At 38.0% G+C, this 17,205-nt stretch overlaps 1 protein-coding gene across 1 annotated transcript in view; it reads left to right on the plus strand.

The window, feature by feature from the left end:
* PGGT1B (protein geranylgeranyltransferase type I subunit beta) overlaps positions 1 to 17,205 on the plus strand; it is a 36,908-nt gene that overhangs the window by 18,265 nt on the left and 1,438 nt on the right. Inside the window, 5 exon segments of the mRNA XM_029965397.1 lie at positions 7,340 to 7,491; positions 8,914 to 9,046; positions 14,197 to 14,242; positions 15,846 to 16,030; positions 16,293 to 16,401. Of these exon segments, the coding sequence (XP_029821257.1) occupies positions 7,340 to 7,491; positions 8,914 to 9,046; positions 14,197 to 14,242; positions 15,846 to 16,030; positions 16,293 to 16,401 (625 nt within the window).

Below are 17,205 nucleotides of genomic sequence, written 5' to 3' on the forward strand. Positions count from 1 at the left end.
AAGGTCTTGCAGAATAGTTTTGAAACAAGTAAAGAGATTACCATAGCACAGGCATCTCAAATTAGAGTCTAGGTACTGTGTTCACCACTGGACTGTAAGTTTTACTCAAATTGGCTAAATCAGCTGAAATCATGCACTTTAGATGAATTTCAGTCATTGTAATGTGAAAACCATACCTCTACAGCTTAGGCTACCCATCTCCAAGTGAAGACAGCTACCCACTGAACATCTGCAATAAACTTAAAATACACTGTACCTTTAAATCAAAGCAGGCAAAAGATTGTCCAATAGCTATTATGTACACATTTATTTAGAAATTAGATTAGTGAATACTTATGTATTTTGAAAGTATAATTATGCTTCTTGGCTGTAACCAGGTGTGCTGGTTTTGTAGATTTACCATCCAACACCCATCTCTGTGCAGACATGTCAAAAGCAATTAACTCTATGTGTGGATTGGCTCCTTGCACACTGCGTAAAAGAATCCTTTCTTGGAACAGCAGTGCCAGGTGTGAGAAGAAAGTTTTTTGAAAGTGGGACTCTGCTTGTGCAGGTGTATGTTTATTAGTGTTTGAAGAGATCTTTCCCATGCTTTTACAGCAAAGAGAATTTCGTAGTTCTCTCTGCAAATAGTTGGCAGGAATTTCTGGTGACCATGAGTTATGTTTAATTAGCAGTTCTAAATAATATGGTAGGGAACACTGCTGTGTCACTGAACCATTTTTAAAAGCTTCCCCTCACCTTGCATCTTTTGGTGGGAAGGTTCAGATTATGGAGACCATGATGGTAATGCCAATAGAACTAGAACTTATTACTCTGTCTCTGAGATCCAAGTAAATTTGTTTCCTGTGAGACTTACAAACTAATTACCACAAATGTATAGAGGACACACCCTGACCATATCCCCTTTTGTTGTCTTCTCAGAGTATGTGTGTGTCAGTGCGTTAGCTCAGATCGGTAGAGAGCACTTTATAAAAGCAATTTCTTGTGCTTGCTCCAAACGAGCAAGACTGGGCTCCTTTTAAATGAAACTGAGCCAGACAGTGCACTCCAGATGAACTTCCCCATTAGCAGTCCTTGCTCTTCCTGTTAAAGGAGAAGACACTGCTTGAGCATTCTTGCACCATTCAAGGAGCCACACACACACTCCACCCAAGACTTTAGGTGCCAGTACTGGAGTCCTTCCGCAGTGGGCAGCCCCAGGGAGCTGATGGGTGCCCCTTTCGACTTCTTGCTCACACACACATGAACTCTCAGATGTGCTTCTGTCTTCAGGCTGAACCCTGGGTTTCCTATAGCAGAGTCTCAGCCATTAGATTTATAAAAATTAAATACTTTAAGAGAGTGGTACAGCAACAGGTCAGCTCAAGATGGGTACCTCCAGAAAGGGACCCAGAACAATGAAATCCATGGGCAATTATACCCTTACAACTTATGCATCTGCCTCTGATTCATCCTTCACCTACCTTGCATGCACCCCTTGGTCTGATGGTAGTTTTTGGTCTGGGATCTTATAACACCTTTTTGGGTTCTTATTTTGTCCATGCAGACAGGCTGCTCTTGTTGAGTTGCAGCTTCTGCAATTGATGGTTGTAGTCTCCTCATTTGTGTTTTTAGTGCACCTGCTCCCTGGCAGAGCATGGGAAACTGAAAAAGACCTAGACACAGGATAAACATTACTTAGCAACAACCAAACCAGCAGTGTGTTATCGATATTGTTGTCATAAAAAAACCAAAACACTGTACCAGCTACTATGAAAATTTCTATGAAAATTAACATTGTGTCAGCTGAAAGCATATCTGTGTAGTTTCAAAGCATATCTGTGTAGTTTCAAAGCATATCTGTGTAGTTTCAAAGGTGTAGTTTCAAAGCTTGCTGCCTGAGGCTTTATCCAACTACTCATGCTAAGCAAGTAAAGGTAAGCAAACAACATCATAAATCACAGTATTATAGCTCTGTATGACACATTCTACTTAAAACTTAATTTATGCTAAACAACTGCTATCTCTCAACACTACCCTCCAGACCCACTCCCGTTGCGTTATTCCTTCATGCAAACATAACTATACTGGATCAAGTGTATTTCTGGTTGTTCAAGTGTTTAACACACTCCTCTGCAGTTTAACAGGTTTGTTGTTGCTAGTTTTTGAGATGTAACTTCTACCATTTAAAATAACTTCATTCTGTTTATCTGTGTTCTTGGCCTATGAATCTGAGCTGCTGGCAACTGCTGGTTTTGGTATTTAGGCTGACAGTTTGCTTAGTTGCGGCTGTCACTTCAGTCAGCAGCGTCTATGAGGCAGAAATAGGTAGATTTAACTAAAAGTATTTTTTGTTCATAATTCAGAACTTAAAAGTTAACTTATTTTTACCAAACCTGATCATGTGCTTTGACTATGCTGTCTTCGATACGATTTCTACGCAATCTCTGAATTACTTTGTTCTTCGTAGCAGAGGCAGTCTAGCAACACTTCCTCCCACCCATGCAAATTTTAGACATATTGGCAGTTATCTCATGAAACCTTTGAGATCTGCTGTAATTTTTTGCATTTGGGGAATCCATTCTAGTCCTGTTTTGTGGTACCAAATTGTCACAGGACCAGTTACTACAAATTTTAGGAATTTTCAATTTTATGGAAAATTTGGGTTTTTGGTTTTGGAGGGGTTTTTTTTGTCTGAAACATCCAATTGTCCTGACTGTTGTCCCCTCAAAAACATCCTATTATGTGGGCTCTGTGTTCTGTTGCATAAGTGTGTGAAGTATATATAGGTGTGTGTAGATACAACATAAAATTTTATAAGTAGTATTACAGTGATCTTGCAATAATTACATGGAACCTAGAAGATAAAGTGCATTCTAGTAGACTTAAAAGTTTAAGAGTATATTATTCTTATGGTGAATACTGTTTTAATTTTTTCTAAAATCATGTGTGGTGAACAAAGGATCTGCTAGGCTCTCCAAACTTTCAAAAATCCTACAGTAATTACACATCTGAAACATCATGTTGGCCTCTATGAGTATGTCATACAGTAATTCCTGTATGATCTCATACTTCGTGCTGATCCTCCTGTGTTTAATTTGATTTTATGGAAATATTGACTGTATTTGTTAGGATTTTTGGACCTAACCCAGAGTTGTCAAGACATTGGATGCGTACCAGTATGTTGGACCCTCTGTAGTGTCCCCTGGCTTTTTCAGTAATTACTTATCAAGATACCTAGCAGTATACCGATTTATCATATAAAGAATTTAATTACTTGCCACATGATAATCCTGTGATAAGAGAAAACTATTAGTACCAAAGGCAGTTTTGTGACTTACAAGTAGCTGTTCTTGAACGCTGACACCATCTCCCTGATTTCCCACAAAACAACATTACAACCCATCTATCCTAGCAGTCTTTTCTGCTTAAGGATTTGTTTGGTATTCAAGGACAGAAGTGAGTGACAATACTAATGTAGCTGTGGACTTCACGATTGCATGTACAGGCAGCAGACACTACTGTTTGCTTTATATGTGTCATACCAGTATTATTTGTGTTCTTTATTAAAAATACCAGACTTGAAAAATTTTACACGGCTCAGGTGTTTCTGAAAACCTCTGTCTGGAAAAGCAGTGTGCTACTGCTACATTTTGAAATATTTGCATAGGAAACAAGTACAGATAGAATTCATACGTTGTTCAGGTGCTGTCGTGATTGATGCAATTTGCTAGAGGAGGAATGGTGGTGTGTTTTGTGAGCATACAGTATATGTGCTTATAACACTTTGTCTGCAGCCTATTTTTGCTGCAGCAACTAGTGGTGTAAAAGAAATGCTAAAATAAAGAGTTCGCTAAAAAGTAAGGGCTCAGTTGTTTAAACATATTTGTTGGCTACTAAGGCTTTAAAAGCAATGTAAAATTAGCATGTATATAGAAAAGTAGAATAAAAATATCTAGTGATTTTCAGTTACTTTATGTAGACACTGTGAAAAGATTGTCATTTAGAGGAGAACGTTGTTTGACAACTGTAGATGTCTTAGAAAATTTCCTGAATAGTCAGGCATATTTCTTTTAGTTAGAACATTTGAGTAGACTTTTTATAAATATGGTTTTAAAAAGCAAGTCTCAATATACTTCTGTAAACCTTCCTTGCTCAGTGAGTGTAGTCTTCCTGTGGAAATAATATATTCAAATGTAAAGGCAAACTTTCATTGTACATATTACTGTTCAGTTATTCCTGATGTCAGTATTTATTTGGAGATGAACTACCTATAAAAGTGTGTGAACAGCCATGGTGAACAGTTAATGTTGATTCGCAGGCTCAGTTGTATTTGTTTGAAATCAGCAGAGGCATCTTCTGCATTTCCCTTGCTCTAGGTTAGTCCAAGGAGGAAGAAATCAAGTGCTCCTCTGATTCTACTTTTAACTTAAATTACGTAGATGTTTGGAAGCTTAATTTTCTTCGTAGTTGCTGATGGGAACTGCTGGGACATTTTGTAAGCAGTTGGTCCTAATATCTGATAACCTTTCCAGGGATTTTTACTGCCTAGTGTGTGTCATTTATTTCATTTGACAAAAACTGTGAGAAACTTTAGGGGCAGAACTGGGACGTTGAGAATCCTTTTAGGGAAAGAACCGGTTCAAATTTGGCTTTTTAGAATAGAGACTTGCTTTGCTTAAAAGTAAATCAGTTTAATTGAACTAAATAGTTCTAGGTGTTGGCAAATTTGTATCACCCTATATGTCTGTATGTTTGGAGCAGAATTTTAGATTTGAAATAGGTGAAGCTGCTTACAATAAAATTTTTAAGGTGAAGGTATTCTGAAAAAAAATTTTTTGGTACTGTTTGATTTAAAAACCCTAAAATTGCTATGGTAGGCCAACTTGTTCCTTCTGGGATTAGAGCCTGTCATCCACTCAAGATAGAAAAATGCATTTCATTACTGCAGTAGTTTTTTTCTAAGCTGTTTAAGGGCACAGCTGTTCTCCATTTGTGGGGTACTCCATGGGGAAGTCTGTCTGGAACTGGTGCACCCCTCCTAGGAGGAAAGGGTGAGAGAGCTGGGACTGTTTAGCCTGGAGAAGAGAAGGTCTGGGGGTTTCTCATGAATGTGTAGAAATACCTGAAGGAAGGGTGCAAGGAGGATGGAGCCAGGCTCTTTCCAGTGGTGCCCAGTGACAGGCACACACTAGAATACAGGAAGCTTCCTCTAAACATCCAGAAACAGTGTCACTGTGAGGGTGATCAGGCATTAGCAAGGTTGCCCAGGGAGCTGGTGGAATATCCATTCTTGGAGGTGTTCAGAAGCCATCTGGATGCCTGGGTGCCCAGATGTAGGTGACAATACTTGAACAGGAGGTTGGACCAGACAAACACCAGAGCTCCTGCAGCCTCTGCCACTCTGTGGTTGTGTGTGTGTGACTGGGGGATGTGCAGGACAGGAGACAGCAATGTGGGCACTGGCAGCACAGGGAATGGAGTGGGAGCTGCTGAGATTTGTCCCCCTTGTCATCACAGGGTCCAGGAGCAGAAATGAAGGAGAAAAGATGCAGCTCTCAGCACTTAAGTCTCTTGTTTTTCTCTGTTCCATAGCTTTTTCAGTACTGCTGCAGTCATTTCACCTCATTTTCTGCCTTGATGCCTTAAGACCCTTTTAGGTTTTTTTTTTACTTTGCTAATTTTTATAAGCTTTTTATGTAATTATAGTAGGAGTAGATTTTAGAAGCAGCTATATTGTATTCCTCACCCTTTAGCACCCTTTAGTTTACACATACCTCAACCCTCCTACCCCATTCCATGCTCCCTATATCAATCCTACCCCTGAATTCAGTAGAAATGTTTAGTCTCTTGTCAAGGCAAGGCCTATGCTGTTTTAGAGAACATTCATATCTTGGCCTGAACAACAGAACAGAGTCAAGAACTGTTGTTCTTGACTGACCGTGTACCCTTTGTGCTCTGAGGATGATGAGAATGATGAAGAGGGGGTCCTGATATACACCCTAGACTCTAATTCCCAGGGGGTGGGCCTGGGGCGGACCAGAGCAAAGGCTACAGGGTGGGCAAAACTTGGGTTGGTGAAGCAGTATTATAAAATGTAACATCTCAGGCACAGCCGGTGCGCGTCCTGTAACATCTACGCCTTGGCACAAATTAAACCCTTCCCTTATCTCACCCTCAGTTAACTGCTCCTTAGTTTTTTTCTTAGCATCAGCTGAGCTGGCATCAGCCTCGCTTTCCCAACTGTGTTTGATTCCCTAGTGTGAGAGCAGTCCCTTGCTGTCTAGTGGGTAATTATTTTTCTTCCGGTTTCCTATTAGAAACAAAGCTTTTTGGCTTTGGAAGTAAGCATGACTTTCCTGGAAAATACCAACTACACATAACATAATATTAAATTCAGTTTTATACTGGTTTTTATTTAGAATTTTTTAGAATTACTTGCAAAATAAAAATGGCAACTGATTAGGCAGTAATGCCAGTAATATAATGATTTAAAAATGTATCTGCTACTCAGTATTGAAATAGCTTTTATCCTGTTTAAAATAGTTGTCTTCCAGTTGCTCCAAACTGAACCATCCCAAGTATCCACAGGCATCTTGTTACATGTAGTGTCTGTTTTCATGAAGTCATACAGTTCAAGATGTGCCTGTAAAATACCAGAAAGACAAATAATAGTTTTAGCACAGCAGTATCAATCCCCTGTCCATTTCTGTGATTTGTATTGTGTGACTAGTCAGCACTTAACTCTCAGTTTAGCTTCTCAGTTGCCATTCAATGATCCTTGTGTGTCCCTTCAACACAGTATATTCTATATTCCTCTGATTATTTGGTATGTAAATACTTTGTTTAAGCTCTGATTATTGTATTAAAATAGACATGAAAGCAGATGAGTGGCTAATTTGGTATTACTTCAATTGACAGAGAGATTACTAATAATCTCTCATATTGCTTTGTACTTGTAGATCATTAGGTTGTAAAATCTTTGCTGAGGGGACCTCCAGAGGTTTGGCTGTTTAACAGTGCTTACCCAGCTGCCAGGAAGCTAATGCCCAGTGTTGTGTCAGCATAAACTTAGGTACAGTTGAGGACATCCCATCTTTTTGCTTAACTGTTGCATAAATATAACTCGTGGCAGAGCTTTTTCCAAAGCTTCCTTCTGACCAAGTGTTTACAAGGGTAACAGAGCTTAGTAGTAGCTTCATTTGATGAGGAAAGCTGAGCAGGATGCCTTCAGTTTAACCATAGTGAGTCAAGGGAAAAGAAATTTGTTTACCTCTTAATTGGAAAAAAAAAGCTTGACTGTAATAGAAGGCATTGTGATGTTTCAATATCTTTATTTTTTTCCTGTTTTTTCTAGGGTCCAGGTATATCTCATCCCTATGATAGCGGGCACATAGCAATGACTTACACAGGTCTATCATGTCTGGTTATTCTTGGAGATGATTTAAGTCGAGTAAATAAAGATGCCATACTGACAGGACTGAGAGCTCTCCAGCTGGAGGATGGAAGGTAAAAGATATTTTGTGGTCTGCAACTCTCTGGATGGTTAATAGTAAGCCACATGTGGAAAGAAACATAAGAAACACATTTTTTATGAAAGTAGCTGTATAATCTTTTTGTTCTGTTAGAAACAATATCAGTCACAGAACACATGCCAGTGCATGTGCTGCCTTCTTGCAAATAGTTGTCATCAAAGTATATTAACTAGCTCTTTGAACCAGAGGCTTGTCAGGCAGCAAGAAACAGTTGAAGATTATTTATTGTCACAGGTAATTCAACTTTTTACCTACTTCTGTTTATCATAGAATCATTTAGGTTAGAAAGGACTTCTAATATCAAGTCCAACCATTAACCCAGCACTGCCAAGTCCAGCACTAAACCATGTCCCTAAGCACCACATCTGTTGGTATTTTAAATACCTCCAGGGATGGTGACTCCCTCACTTCCCTGGGCAACCTGTTTCGGTGAAGAAATTTTTCCAAATACCCAATCTAAACCTTCCTGATACAACTTGTAGCCATTTCCTCTGTCCCACTTGGGAGAAGAGACCAACCCTCACCTTGCCACAACCTCCTTTCAGGTAGTTGTAGAGAGTGATAAGTCTCCCAAGTGTTCTTTTCTCCAGGTTGACTGCTGCAAGCTCCCTCAGCTGCTCGTCATCAGACTTGTGCTCTCAACCCTTCCCCAGCTCCCTTGCCCTTCTCTGGACACGCTCCAGCACCTCAGTGTCTTTCTTGTAGCGAGGGGCCAAAACTGAACACGGGATTTGAGGTGCAGCCTCAGCAGTGCTGAGAACAGCGAGGCGGTCACTGTCATGGCCCTGCTGGCCATTTTCTTATACAAGTATCACAATCATAGAATCCATCATTTTAAGAGTTTCTGAGATTGTGCCAAAATAACCCAGATACAATAATTTTAAAATGTTCATGGAGTTTGAAAAGGTTATAACCATAAGAAATGAAAAACTGAATTGAAGGCTATTTTCACCGTTTGTGTTAGTATTAGCAATTACATTTACACATACATTGGAAATTGATCCTGAAGATAAAATCAGGAAAGATAGCTTTGTGAGCTATTAGGATTCCTAGGAAGGCAAAAAATCCTGCCCAAAACAGTAAATGTCAAAATATTAACTCATATATCAGTATATACTATAAACAGTATGAATGAATAAATAAAGCCCAGTGTCATTACATTGCTAGAAATAGTCACCCAGGCCCTGAAATGTTAGTAGTTCTATTCATTTTCCTTGGCTTAGAGTCACGTCTTCTAAAAACAAAATCTAGCATAGCTTTGGGTAATATTTATGAGACTACTGTAAATAGAAGTAACTAATCTTTAAAGGAAACACAGTGCAATTCTATGAACTGCTTTTCGTATTTTCTGGTGTAACAGGCGACACAGTGTCTAAGACAGAAATGTTTCTTTCAGTTTCTGTGCTGTGCTGGAAGGAAGTGAGAATGATATGAGGTTTGTGTACTGTGCTTCCTGTATCTGCTACATGCTCGATAACTGGTCAGGCATGGATATGAAGAAAGCTATAGACTACATCAGAAGAAGTATGGTGAGTATTCACAAAATGTTATTTCTTTCTACAGTTTAACATTTATAGCTTTATTTCTTAATTATGGCTAAAAAATCTCTTTTTCCAAATTTATGTATTATGGTAATTCCTTTATTTCCTCTTCCTGCTTTAGCAAGTCGAAATTGACAAAGTACATTGGTTTTTTTGCATTTATATTTTCATTGTAATGGGTGTGCTATCAAGATAATTTTATTTGGTATGTTTGTTCATTTCAAATTAAATCTTTTAAAAATATATAAAATCATTAAAAAATTTAAAGCAAGTTTTTGAAAACTGGGGCCTGATGTTCCTGTAACTTAGAAAAAGTATATAAAGCACTGTATCAATAAAATCCTCACATTTCATTGACCTGTAGGCCTGATTTTTAAAAGATACACCGATTTAAAGGAAAAACTAATTATTGACATCAGTTCATACTTAATCAGTGTTTCCAATTATGCATTTCATTATTTATTTGTTACATACTTGGAATGAAGGAAAATACACATGATTATATCTGTGTGCTGTCTTCATATTTGGTTGGAGTAAAGGAGTTTTTTCTTTTTTTTCCCCCTGTGATATTTCATTAGTTTAATTGAGTTTCATTTTCCAAGATTAAAATAAATCTTGTTTAAAGAAGCTGAGCAAGCTTGAAAACTGCAGTTCCTCGAATGTGAGTAAAGGTGTAGTAAACTCTTTCGGTCCACAAAAAAGACCCAAATTTATAACAACGTACAGCTTCCACTGTAAATGAGTAGTTGCTGCCAGCAGTGAGATTGTAAAATTTATGTGAGAAACAAGTCTAAAAAAGGCTTAATTTCCTGCTTCATACCAAATTGGGTTTTATTTCTTGTTTATTTTTAAAGGAGGTAGTTGGATGCCTAAGTTTCTTTTACTGTACCTCACAAGAAGCTTTCTGACACACTGCCATGGTCTTGGACGGACTAAGGGGTCAAGGCCAGGGCTCAGTCATAGGAGCATATGGACCTGCAGTCTGTTCACACTCTAGTAGCACCTTTTACCTCTGTTTTCTTTTGCTTGTTCTTCCTCAGTCTGCTTTGATACTTCCCTTTCTCACCATTGATCCTTTCCCTAGACACTCTGTAATAAATTATGCACACTCCTGCATTCCCCAGAGAATACTCCATAATAAGTTGGTGGGTTTTTTTTTATAATCCTGCAATTTTCTTCCCCTGCATCCCATAAGAGCCCCGTTACCCAGTGGGTGGTAACTCAGTAGCAGAGGTTCCCAGGGTGAGAATATCCCTGCTGAATACTCTTGGTGGGTTTCACCTGGGGACAGTGATTTATCCATTCTCCTTTCACAGTCTGAGGGAGGAGCCAGGGCAGAGTGCTAGCTTTTACTGATTAGGTCAGGAGGATTTTTCCTCCTCTGATCCTTTCTGGACCTTTGTGTTTACTGAGTTTAGCCTTTAGTCAAATAACTTAGAAGAAATCGAATAGGAGAATCAAATACTAAGAACAGAAAACGAAAGAGCAAAATCCTCATTTTGTAGTTCTGTACATCACACTGACTGTTAGTTAGCATTTTGAGCATTTGAGTGCAGTTTTGGTCCCAAAAGATAAGATGGAACTGGACAGGGTACGAAGAAAGTTGAATTGAACTGTGAAAGTACGATCCAGCTTCTGTAAAAGGAGCATTTAATATACTAGGACTCTTTATTCTGGAAATAAGATTGTTAAGTGCAGTGTGACAGAGGTATGTAAAGAAATAAGTAGCACTGAAAAGATGAAGGGAGGAGGAAGCAACTCTTGCTTTCTAAGACAAAGCTAGAGAGTATCATATAAGGCCATTAATAGAGCAGGCGAGTGGAGATTCTTTGAAAGTTTGGAGCTTTGAAATGGCACTGGAGATTTACTGTCTACAGTGATCTTGAACCAAATTTATGCTTTGCTTCTAGAACTTAGCATTAATCCTTGTACCTGCAAATTCCAATTGTTGTGTTCCTATTGGGATAATTGATACCAGTTAAAATAATAATTAAATAATAATTAAAATAATTGAAGCCTGAACAGAGCATGACTTCTTGGAAGGGCTTGTACTAATACTTCATTTGACCAGTGACGTAAAACCGGAGTCTGGGCATGGTCAAAGTTGAGAAGCTACTGTGGCTTATAACGAAGATTGTGTCTTTTCCTGGCTGGCTCAGAGAGTAACTTATAGAGATCCTATCAGCAGCGTTCTGTTCTACAATCTTAGCATGTAGAAATGTGTGATGAGATGCTGTATTTTTGTCCAGGTTTACTGTGAATTGGTAAGTTGACTATACACTTCGTTCAGTAGGACTTTTTTAAAACCATTGGTGTGCTGTTAATTCACTCTGGGGTTGGTATGCACGTGTGCACCAGTTTCATCTGTGTTTTCTGGGTTTGGACTGCTTGGTCAGACAGTATTTCAATGCATTAATTCAGTTGCAAGGTGTCTGGTACTTCTAGGAAACTACACACAACCTTTGCCTCCTGCTTAGTCACACTTAGAGCTAAAGATGTGTCTGAAGAAGACTCAGACGTTCAGGGATTCAGACATTCATTGTGAAAATCATTTCACAGCAGTGGTTGTTCCTTCCTTTCATTCATCTCTTTCCACCACTCTCCTTGAGATGTATTCCAGTTCAGTTACCTCTCATATGAACACAGTATTTCTGAAAGTGTGTCTCATAAATAAATACAATGAATTTGAAATGTGGCATCCACAAATGTAAGCTCGATTTCTCCCATTAAGATTTTGTAGATGATGCTAAAAATAACCTATGTATAGAACAATTCAAAGGAAATTCTATTTGAGATTATATCATTTGTTACTCGTTGTGTAGCTAACTATGCAGTGCATATAGGTATAGACTCTATTGCAAATGCTTATTCCTGTTTTGCTACAGTATCACCTTGTTTTGTCACTTTCATTAATTATAGAACAAAAGAGATTGCCTTGCTCAGTAGTAAACTGCTTTGACAGAAAGGTGTGGTTTTGATTTACTATTGTATGTCATCATTTGCACATAAATGAAGCACATGACAGTTAACAGAACTTTTTCCAGTTTTCCAGATTGGCATACATGTGAATTGCAACTAATATGGACTGAGAGTAGCATGGCTGGTTAAACACAGTAATCTTTGTAATAAGGTTGTGAATTTTCTAGCTTATTCTTGGAAATTTGTTCCCTTCCATGATGCAGCATAAGAATTGTGACAGATAGAATTCAATACAGCTGAAGGAGGGAGCATGTTTGTGTAGTTAGGCATATCAAGAACAGCAGAAGATTGGTACATTAAGTAAGATTTAAAATTTTAAAAAGAATTGAGTCTTTATACAGAATGGATAGCCTTATTGTTATTGCTTGACTAAAAAGTGTTTATGCAATGCTGATCACAAAAATAATTCTAGACCAGTTTTATTGTCACTAAAATAGTTGAATTTCCATCACACAATTTTTATCAGTACAGGTTGATATTTGTCTTTTATGTTCAAAAGTCAGGTATATCACTAATCAAAACACAACAGACACTAAAATGCTGAAATTTTACATTACTTCTAGAGACTCTATAATACTGCTTTTTGCAACATTACTTGGGTTTTTTTTTAAAGTAGAGATATTGCAAGAAGCTTTAAGTATAGCATCTGCTTGTGCCAGTATCATAGAGTCTCCTTGAAATGCAGTTATATTAGTCTGTTGATATAATTAAGCTGGTTGTGAAACTTTCAGACTTGGAAGCAAAGATTTGCTTCAAATCCCAACTGGATTTACACGTTTTCTGAGGATAGTATTTAATTATGAAGTTTTCATGTTGCAGTAACCCAGAACGTCTTTTGCATAGCTTCTTGATTTCTTTCAGAAGGACAAAGAAATAGAAGTATTTCCCTAGTTTTTTAATGCACACAAGTCCCCGAAAAACAGCTGCTGCCTGTAAATAAATAAGTTAAGCCAAAGGTCAGTTATTGTCGATTAGAATTTCAAGCTAATTGAACAGCCCAGTATAGTAGACTGCCTGGGATACACTCTTAACAGCTTTTTTCTGGAGCTAATTATTTTGTCATACTAAAGCAAACCACCTCCTCTTACAATTGCTGTTTGTAATTAGCTTTGCCAGCATAGCTTTGCTAATCACCTTGCCTTTGCATAGCAATTAATGGGTCTGTGGAGTGTGGTAGAACATTTGCATTGCTTTCTCAAAAGGCAGTGCCTAAGAGGTCACACCGTGTGCTTTAACATTCAGACATTCATGGGGATTGCTTAAAATTAACTGGTTCAGATTTTAGAAAGTCAAGCTGCAGCTTGAAGTGTATGTGTCAGATGTTAGTCTTTTTAGTTGCTTAAACTTGCAACAACAACTCAAAAACTGAGCAATGTAGTTTTAATCTAACTTCTTTGTCTGCTTCTGTTTCCTTTTTTGTTCTCAATGTCAGCTTTAAAAGCAGATCTACAAAACAATCCTTAGGTAATTCCTAAAGGCATGATAGGTCCTGTAGCCATTCTTTGGCTAGGACTGTGGGAGTCATTAGTGGTTTGTCAAGGAGTCCTGTATCTACTAGCCACTGTTGAGTGTTTTGGAGAAAACATGAGAAATTCATAGTCCATAGAGGGGATGAGGGAAAGATTTTGTCTTACTGCTTCTGGTTCCCTCCCCCTTGTTTTTTTTTTTAAGCCTGATACATTTGCTTCTTACTAAAGCACTTCTTGGATTTGAGTATTGTACACACAGTAGTACCTTGAATTTTTGCATGTTAGCCAGCTCTTGGGTTAGAGACAGATTACATTATCCATTTAATTTTGTTTTGATTACGTACCCATTTTTTCTTTATAAGGACAAAAAAATGGGTTTGGCTTTTTCTTTAATGGTTATCTGCATCACATGCTTTTACTTTTTGGCAAAGATTTGTTTACCCATTTTCAGACTTTTAACATACGTCACAACTAAAATTAATTCCATGGAAGTCATAAAAGCTGCCTACATTAAAATAAGTCTGATTTTTTAACTGCTTGGGGCCAAGAGCCTTTGGAGGTCCAGAATTTAATCAGGTTAAATGGTGCTTATGGTCTGATGACAATTTTGCTAGTAAACTAAGAAATTACAATGTCTGTGAAAGTGATGTGGTACTAAACCAACTGGTGTGTGGGATTTTTTTTCTTCAGTCTTATGATAACGGCCTGGCCCAGGGAGCTGGACTGGAATCTCATGGTAAGAATGTTAAAATGTTCTAAACCTGTTTTTAAGACTGGGATTGAAAATGCTGTAAGAGGTGCAGGATATACCTTTCCTTCTTTTCTGATTTTGAGGAAGTGGGATGAGGAGGAGCAAATCCAAAACATGCCCCTGAACATGACATCTTCTTCCCTTAGTTCCAGCCTAATATCAGAACAGATGGGCTCTTAATATATTAACTCCATTAATTATACCTCATTAATGTTTTACTGAAAGGTGTTGGCTGTGGTTCTCATCTCTTGCTGACAGATCAAACTTTTTCCACATGTTCCATTGCTACTCTGTGGATTTTATCTGCAAGAGATTTTGTGCAGTGCACCAGATGATCTCCAGTTTCAGTAGCTATTAGTAAAATCTAGAAACATTTTCTCTCATAAGTCACAGCATCTGTTGTCAGCTCAGATCTTGAAGCAGCAGTTAGTTTTTGTGGACAGTTGGTAGTTCTGAAGATAGGAATCTCCAAGAGACTGCTGTTTTTTAGCAGAATGTTTCTATGCCCTGAAGTAGTGGTCTGCTTGTGACAGAGAAACTATTGACTTTTATATGAGTGATACTAAATCTAGTGCTGTGGTCTATTGGACTAGGTGGGGATTGGTCAAAGGTTGGACTCAAAGATCTTGGAGGTCTTTTCCAACCTGAGTTGATTCTATGATTCTATCAAATGTTTGCTATCTTTATCCTTATTATTGAGCTTTGATGGGATTTCATCTGTTTTCTTCTTGCAGAATCGATAAAGCTGAAAAACTTAAATTATATCCCTACATATTAAAACAATTGGTTAACTAAATTTCTGTAGAGTGCTAGTGATAACAGATAGCATTACGGCAGCAGCCTTCTCTTGCATCAGAATGAACATAACCTTAGGGCTCCTGGGGTCTTCCAGGACCAGGATAGTGTGAGGAACTTTGGGCCCCAGATCATCTGTCAGCAGCTTTTTTATGGTCCTTCCCAGCCTCTAATTTTATCATATCAAGGAATAAACTCATAATAAGTGTAGATGGGCTTTAAAAAGTGATGATCATGCTACAGAAACAAAGAACATGAGTTTCTCTTCTAATTCCAAATTTTACCATGGAGTTTCCTTGACAGTATAAAATTCCTTAGAAGCACAATTTGTACGTATTACAAACATGAGAGTCCAAGAGTCTTTTCACAGTATTAACTATGAATTTTTTTTTAGTTTCTGCTCACCAGACACTTCTGTCTGTTTATGTCCTCTGGGGGATTGTATCTGAGACTGGCTTTGGCATCTCTGCTTCTCTCTGATTGCTGGCATCCCAATAGCTTTCTTTTTTAAGTTACATATGAAGAAATGCACAGCATTGAGAGAAAAACCAGCTTTAAGAAAATTATTTCAGGTTTATTTGTGCAAGAGCTGGGTTGAGGGCATTTTTTCCTCTTTGACATACCTGCTGAACTAAAGTGTTCTATCTATTTGGATTTTAAACTTAACATTTTCATACTCCTAAAAATCCATTGATTTAATTGTTAACACCTTAAAGTTCTGTCTGAGATCATACAGGCTTTGGTGAAAACCTGGGTATCAAAGCATTGCAAATACAAGATTCTCTTTTCACAGGTGGCTCTACATTTTGTGGTATTGCATCGCTGTGTTTGATGGGTAAACTGGAAGAAGTTTTTTCAGAAAAAGAACTGAACAGAATAAGAAGATGGTGTATAATGAGACAACAGAATGGCTACCATGGACGACCCAACAAACCTGTAGACACTTGCTATTCCTTCTGGGTGGGAGCAACATTGAAGGTAGTGTGCAGAACAGCTACAGGATAGTTATTGACTTGTTTTGATTTCTTTAAGCATCATTTTCTCTATTGAAAGAGTTAGATATTTAACACAAATGCACTGATGATTATAAAGATCTTTCATCTTGCAAAAAGGCAGGAAATAGAGGTTTACCAGATTACTGCTTTCTCTGCTGTCACTGCTTACCTCTAAAATAAGCGCTACATTTTAGTATTAAAAATATACTAAGATTTACTATATTACTGTTATGGTCTAATTTCAGCTCTTGAATATATTCCAATATACAAATTTTGAGAAAAACCGAAATTACATCCTGTCAACTCAAGATCGCCTTGTTGGTGGATTTGCCAAGTGGCCAGATAGCCATCCAGGTAAAATTACTTTTAAATATTATGGTGAGTGTGTTCTAAGCTAGAAATACATTGCAGCAGTCCGACATCTGAGAGGCATAAAGGAAGTTGTCTGCTTCAACAAAAAAAAAAAAAAGGAAAAAAATCCCTCAAAATGTAATGAGAATATCATGATTGAAATGGAAAGAGGGAGGTATAGTTCAGTTTCTTCACCAGAAGGGTTGTTAAGCACTGGAACAGGCTGCCCAGGGAAATGGTGGAGTCACCATCCCTGGAGGTTTTTAGAAGATGTGTTGATTTGGCACTTAGGGACATGAGTTAGTGCTGGACTTGGCAGTGTTAGGTTAAGGGTTGGACTCTGATCTTAGAGGTCTTTTCCTAAATGATTCTGTGGTCGTTTTAGTCAAATATGAATTTACTGACACCTCCACAGATTAATATATGTTGAGAATTTGCAAGGGGTGTATGAAGTTCACATCTTCTTTCCATTTTAGCCTATGATTCCATGGGCAGATAATCCAATCTGATAGCTTGCTGCTACCCAGAGGAGGCAGATTTGGCAAGCTGTAGTGCTTGGTGTAAGGTGGGCAGCAGGAGCAACATAGAACAAGAAATGGTGGCAGTTGATCAAGCTGCATGAATTCCTATCCTTAGGGTATTCTCTCAGGAAGGAGTGAAGCAAGGAAAAGTAGTTACTTCTTTCATTCCTCTAAATCTTGCTATTGGCAGCTACTGGCACTAATTTTAGTGTTTCAGTAGTTCATAATACTTCATAATAGTTCAGCTGTTCATAAAATTATCAACCAAAAATGCTTTCATGAAAAA

Source organism: Manacus vitellinus, unplaced genomic scaffold, assembly GCF_001715985.3.
Source record: "Manacus vitellinus isolate BGI_N305 unplaced genomic scaffold, ASM171598v3 scaffold_9_pilon, whole genome shotgun sequence".
NCBI lineage: Eukaryota > Metazoa > Chordata > Aves > Passeriformes > Pipridae > Manacus > Manacus vitellinus.